The sequence below is a fragment of the Gavialis gangeticus genome, unplaced genomic scaffold, assembly GCF_001723915.1.
Source record: "Gavialis gangeticus isolate Ggan-Ray unplaced genomic scaffold, GavGan_comp1, whole genome shotgun sequence".
Taxonomy (NCBI): domain Eukaryota; kingdom Metazoa; phylum Chordata; order Crocodylia; family Gavialidae; genus Gavialis; species Gavialis gangeticus.
This window is the reverse complement of record NW_017729026.1, coordinates 31,286,565-31,293,425: the sequence shown is the minus strand read 5'-3', so window position 1 is coordinate 31,293,425 and position 6,861 is coordinate 31,286,565. Positions and strand designations below refer to the sequence as shown.

General features: G+C 38.7%; 1 protein-coding gene across 5 annotated transcripts in view; it reads right to left on the bottom strand.

Moving 5' to 3' along the window:
- Window positions 1–100: 100 nt before the first annotated feature.
- BEND3 (BEN domain containing 3) overlaps window positions 101–6,861 on the bottom strand; it is a 34,035-nt gene continuing 27,274 nt past the window's right edge. For all 5 annotated transcript variants that reach the window (XM_019520139.1, XM_019520140.1, XM_019520142.1 and 2 more), the window contains one exon: window positions 101–5,719. In XM_019520139.1, coding sequence (XP_019375684.1) covers window positions 3,473–5,719 — 2,247 coding nt within the window. In that variant the 3' untranslated portion in view covers window positions 101–3,472. The remainder of the gene's footprint in view (window positions 5,720–6,861) is intronic.

Genomic DNA, 6,861 nt, shown 5'->3' with positions numbered 1-6,861 from the left:
ACAAAGCTTTAGCTGAATTAAAAAAATGCACCCAAAGAGAAAATGTATACATAATCTATGTGCATTTTAAAAACAGGAAAGTATTTAGAAGTAGTTCTAGTTTGCTAAGAAGCGAGAGAAAGTAATTTTTATTACTGAAAAGTACAAAATTGTAACAAATTGATTAGGGTTACAGCTGACCTATAAGAGTAACCAAATGCAATCATTTCAAACAAGGGTTATTTTTCACTTTTGAAAGTAAGATGCTATTTGACTTTCCCTGCTAAAGATGGCTGCTAGATAGCTCTAACTTCTTTACATTTCACAAAAGATTACACACATTAAAAGTTCTTGCAAAGCTCCTGAGTTTTCATTTGTGTGAAATGGGTGAGATGCTAAAAGCAGTTCCATATTCTTTTGTATTGGGAAAAACACCACCACCCCGGCAAATAGAGCCAAGAAATGTTATGCTGTTTCCTTGAGGGTCTTCAAAGGAGAGTGAATTATTCAGTCCTTATCACAATGAAATGTTTCAGTTATAATAAGCAAGCAGTGATACTCAATATTCTTCTGAACAGGATTTGTTGACCTGATGGGTAAAATAATATTCACCTATTATGAAGTCAGTGTGTATATGATTACATTTGTTTTGAGTTTTTTTCAGTTAATACTTAGAAATTTCTTATTTACTGCCTCATTTTCAAAACAACCAGTTTTTCTTTTTAAAGTTACATTCTAAAAGAGAGAGGATGTCATAATAGTTACAGCAAATCAAGCTGTCCCTGCTTATTCATTCAACAGGTAAATGACAATCCAGAACTTAGTAACAAATCTTAGACAAACTAAACAAAAAAAGAAGTTACTATTCATGTAATTGTTCATAGCTAACTTTACTCTCTCATAACAGTAATTGATACATATAATTACTCCATTTTTAAAACTGACCAGTTGGATGAATTTGCACCTCAAAGAAGTTTCCTTTGGCAATCTTACTGTTGTTTTAAATGTGCTTGTGTTGACTTAATATCATTTATAAAAAACAGCTATTTGAAAGCAAGTTGGATCATAAAAGGATTTTGGACAATCAGATTAGAGGAGTGTATAACATGTATGTAATATAAAAGGAAATGCAACCAGGTTCTTGCTGCATGCTCACTTTTGGTGATAATGTTTTAAGGACAAAATCCATTCCTAAACTATTAGTGTATCATATGAATAGTTTCATCTGACTGATTTAACAAGAAAATGACTTAGTAACGTATAATGAATATCAAAACATTTTCAGTTTTCATACTGGATAGAAACATCTGTCAGTTCTCATCATCTCTTTCCTAACTGTGTGATATGCTGAATCCTTATGTGGGGTTTGCTGTTACATATCAGTGAAACAAATGTGACATTAAAATAAGTACAAATAAATTATAAAGAGAATCTGCATATTACAACCCTTACCTTTTTGGGCTGCAGGATAAATGCAAGCCGTTTTCAACAGTAAATTAAAAAAAGACCTTCATTCTTTTCATGACATTTTATGTAGCCCATAAAAGTGCATGTAGAAAAGTTCACATAGAGGTGCTAGTTAACACACGATTGTAAAAAAAACCCAAAACTTTGAGGTTCCACTACATTCAGGTGCTAAAAATATGCACTAATCTGAAAGGTAAGATGCACACATCATGGTATCAGTTCATAATCTTTGGTAAAATGTTTTCATTTTATTTATAGCCACATTTGCTCTGATATCCATTTTGTGCATGGTCTGCTATTATTTATGCCAAGAGGAAGAAACAAGTGAATTTTAACAGTATTAGTGTATTACTTAGTACATTCAAGACTCTCTTCATACATTCTTTGAGGATTCTGCTATCACAATGGGAAAAATGAGTGACCACTACTAGCTCATGTGACTTACATAACGTAACTTTAACATAATGTAACTTTGCTATCTTTTGCCTTTAGGGGAAAAATTAAAGAAAGGTGTCAACATGATTCTAAGAACAATAAATTCTAAAAATCTGAAGTAAAAATATCAAGTATTTTTTACAAAGTCTAAAATATAAATTTACAGTGGGGCTTACTTCTAATTTGATACTATAACCCATCTTGATAAATGCCAAAGGAGGAACACAAAGAACATTAACTAAAACTCAAAGTGTTCTAGGGATGGTCAGTCTTAAGTGATCACTGTCCTTACTAACACCCACCTGGAGGCTTGATTCTCTTCATTTCAGCAGTGGAATTCCTTCTGCTTTTCATCAGTATAAATAACAGAAAAACCAGGCTCTGTTTTTAATGCAATCTCAGTCCTCTGAACCTGTTATACATACAAGATTACCTCTCCAAACAGCTATTTATTACACTAAATAAGCTTGGATAATTGAAGGAATTTCAATACCCCTATGACCTTTGGAGTATTCAGGCTGTGCTGCATTTACAAACAATGGGTTAAATCGACACACCTCACAGGTGAGGACCTTGCAGCATTTAATTGCATTACAGAATCAGATCTTTCTTTGTGTAATATTTAATGCTGGAAACCTTTGGAATCATGATTCTGATGAAGAATAAGGACTAAGATGTCTCCCTTCATTCCGTGTTTCAAGTATTTTTCTAACAAAGAGACTAACAAGCAATGGCAACACATTCTACTGGTGAAGATTTGGATTCTATTCTGCACCCTTTACTTGGACAAGCAGAACTTATTCAGACCTGCAGTCACCATGAAGGCAATACAATAAATCACGTGAGTAAGGGTACAAATTCAGGCATAGGGTCAAAATGTAAATGTACATTTGTGCTGAGTGCCTGGGATTAAGTCTCAGTTCCTATAACAAATAGAAATAAAATGTGGGTAACAGTAAAAAAGGACATTAAACCATTCTGACCCATTCTTTGATGCTGTGGTATTACTTTCAGTATCCCAATATCAGCAAGGACAAAACAAAGGCATAGCTGTAATTACTGTAGAAACAGTTTGATGTTCCAATAATTTTCAGTGAACATGGCACTTTCAGAAACTATAAAGTTTGCAGGTTTAAATAAAATTCAGATTCCAAATGCCAAATTATTTAACTTTAACTGCGTACAAGTGTTTAATGAAAAACTGCCCCTGAAGAGCACGATTAAAAAAAAAAAAAAAGATTTATTATTAAAAAGCGATAAAAAGGAAGGTGCAAAAGTGGGGAGTGGAATAACACAATTTTAATACATGTTTTGTTCCAGCCAAAATGTTGTGCTCTTAATGAGTCATTAATGGCTTTATCACTGGTGATTCATGGTCTTCACCATGTACAAATGTAGTTAGCCACTTCCCACTGCTGCAGTGCCCTTGTATATGCAGCACACAAGTTAAAAAGCAACAATCTGAGTGCCTAGTCTTTCAGGTGCTGAGTGCCCTCAGCTCCCATTGTGAGAACAGTTGCCAAGTCTAAAGCAAAGCATGCTCCTCACAAATAATTTAGTGGTCAAAGTCTTGGGAATTTAAAAGGGCTTGTCACTTTTTTGCTTTCTTGGCTTTTTTCAGTATATCACACTTTTTCCTGTTGGGACGTCGGCATCTTTCATCAATGCTTGGTATACATTCATAGTGCCATACTTCTTCCATTTTCTCCACGGGGTAAACAGCTTCAACGTAATGGCGGATCAGTCTCAGTCTAATGGGATCAAGCTGTTTTTTGTTACAAGCACCTGAATGGTTATATTGCAGTCTGAGATTCTCTGGAGTAAACAGCTCTGGAAAAAGTCTTACTAGAAGCCTGGCAGCAAAGTTGCCGACTGAAAGGCTCTGCTGTACGATCTCTCTTACCTCCTTATCAGACAGCAGATACAGAGAAGGCACGGGGAAGTCTGGAGTTGGAACAACAAGTTCATCCAGTGGTATCTTGCAAAAATCCTTGCTGCTTCTTTCTGGAGGCAGTGGTGGTCCTTCAAACTCTTCTCTGAATCTTTCTGGGTTTATTGCATAGCTAAGAAATTCTCTTCTCTCTGGCCCTGGCACATGGACTTTCCGCTGCTGCTGGTATGTACGTCTCTGTTCAGTATCTCTGCGTCGACATCTCTCATCAAGCTTCCCAACAAATTCCAACGTCCACACTCTATCATTCTTTGCTCTTGGGTACAGTATTTGCACATAGTGTCGAATTAACTTAATCCTAGCGGGATCAAGTTGTTTCTTGCCTAGAGAGCCACTACAGTTGTATTGCTTCCTTAAGTTTTCATGAGTAAACAGTTCAGGAAATAAATGTACAAGCAGTCGAGAAGCAAAGTTGCCTATGGAGAGACTGCTTTCATATATATTTTTAATCTGTTCCTTGTTCAACAAATAATCTGGAACAGGAACATCAAAATCAGGAGGGGGGAAGTCAAGTTTATCAAAATCTATTGGCACAAGCCAAATTTTTTTTGATCTTCTTCCTGGCCTTTCATAGTCAAAACTGTCCTCCACTTTTATGATAGATACATCATCTGGCAAACTAGAGGAATCGTAGCAATCTTCTCTCATCTGTTCACACTCACTCCCATCCATGTACATGCTTTCGAGTTCTTCATTTATTCGTTGGACACACTGTTGCAACCAGGCTTCCTCCTCTTGCACATCAGGAAAGTATATTTCTGTGTACCTGCGGATTATCTGAAGCCGAGAAGGATCCAGCTGTTCCTTTCCTGAATCTCCATAGCAGCTATACCTTTCACCAAGCTTCCTGTGGTCAAAGAGCTCAGGAAACAATCGGTGCAACAAAAACACAGAAAATTCCCCTGGCGTGGAAGCTTCATCTAAAAACTCATTGAGATCTTGAGCATCCAGAATATAATCTGAGCCAATTACACTACTCCTGTCCAGTGACAAAGCTTCCTCCTGCTCTTTATCCTCAATGAAATGAGAGGAATCCACCTGGTCAGCCTCATAAAAACTGGAGGACTGCACACTCTGCTGATTATTTTCCATCTCCCTTTGAGCCCAAAACCTACTGAAAAAATCATTGAGTTGTGGCAAACACTCCAGTTGCCAGACAGCAGTATTCTTTACAGAAGGGTAACAAACTTCCACGTAGTTCCGGATAAGTTGCAGATGAAGTGATTCAAGTTTCTTTTTGTTAAGGAAGCCGCATGCACTGCAACTCCTGTTGAACTCATCATCGCTGAAGAGCTCTGGGAAAAGCTGCACAAGTAAGCGACAAGCCAAGTCTCCACCTGATGTGCTTTGATCCATGATTTGTTTCAGCTCCGTGGCAGTCAATTGGTACTCAGGGGGAGGCTTGAACTCTGCTACAGACTCTGTCGGGCTGACTTGTTTTTTAATTCTGTTGACCTCAAGAGACAAGAGGTCAACTTTACTGTGAAGCTGAGTCATGTTGGAATTCAGGGTGTTGAGTGTGTAAAACATTTTTTGTATCAAGGAATATACATTTGGATCAGAATCTGTGCTGGCAGGTGTCACAACCATGGTATTCCCAGAGTCCCTTTTGCGATGATCATTACGAAGATGTGATGGGCTGCTAGGACTAATCTTTTCATACAGTTCATAGGAAGCAAACTGCTCTCCCCCTGGTGGGTTCTTTTTTTCTGTAATTTTGTGAGAGATGCCATACAGAGGTTTCTTGTAGGATGGAGTGGTGATGTCACTGAAAGTGTCCTCTTCACAAAGCCATGTTATACTGGGATTCTTGTTCTTGTTAGACTGTTCTACATTTGCCTGAGTGGGTGACCCAGTATCTCTGTTTTTCACGTTTGACAGGAGGCCCTTTGAATAAACAAACATTACATTAGTAAAGTAACTTGCATTAAAAATAAACAGCCACAAATGTGTGTTCCACAGATATCATTTAATAAATATGCCCTACTTAACTTTCATCAGTGACCCTAATTATGCTATATAAGTGAAATTCACAAATGCATTAAGGATATCAGTTAATCATGTTTTACAAGAAAAATATTCTTTTGGTTTTTTGATTTTGTTTGAAATCACTGTATTGCTACCTCATAACTTAATACTTATAATAAGGTAATACTTAAGTTTTCACCTGAGGTATTTTAAACACTTTCTTAAATGAAGTACTGTATTTACCTAAATATAAGACTACCCTGAATTTAAGACGACCCCCCAATAATTAGATTCTATACATGGGAAAATGTATACATTTGTTGGAATTTTCCAGGTGTAGAATCTAATTATTGGAGGGCTGTCTCAAATTCTCCTCCCTCCCTCCACTGCTATAGCAGGGAAAGCAGTGACTGGGAGAGTCAGGTGGCCCCTTGTCCTCTACTCCCCACTTCTCCTTGCAACCATCCTGCCTCCCCCGTCTCTGCCATCCTCCCCACAACTATTTCTGCTCCTTCCCCTACCCTCTCTCCACAAATCTCTGCCTCTCTGTCCCTCTCCCCCAGTATCTGCCTCTTCCTCTCCCTTTACTGCCAGATGCTGCTTGGGCTCTGTCCCCTCCTGGGGCACAGAGCACAGCACCTGGAAGCTCAGCCTCTGCTGGGCCAGGCAGCAGTGGCGGTGCTGCTGATTGGCTGGGCAGGGGACAGAGTTTCTTTGTATACCATGCCCGGGAAGGAATCCAGTCTGAGCTGGAGCTGAGCTGTGCTGACAGTAAGGAGGAGGAAGGATATACAGGTGGGAGCAGACGCTGCAGAGGGCAAGTGGAGGTGGAGAGGAGGCTGCTGTGGGTCTGACTCTGGCCCCAATCCAGGCTCATTGCCAGAGTCAGGGCCACAGCAGCCACCTGCCCGCCAGTTTCGCTTTGTAGGAAAATCTAAGACAAGGGGCTGACTGGGAGGGGGGGGGGAAGCCTAGTCATGGACCTTATTAAATACCATACCATTATATATCACTTTGTATATGAAGAACTTGGAAGGCAGAGAGATTGAGTAGCAGCAAGT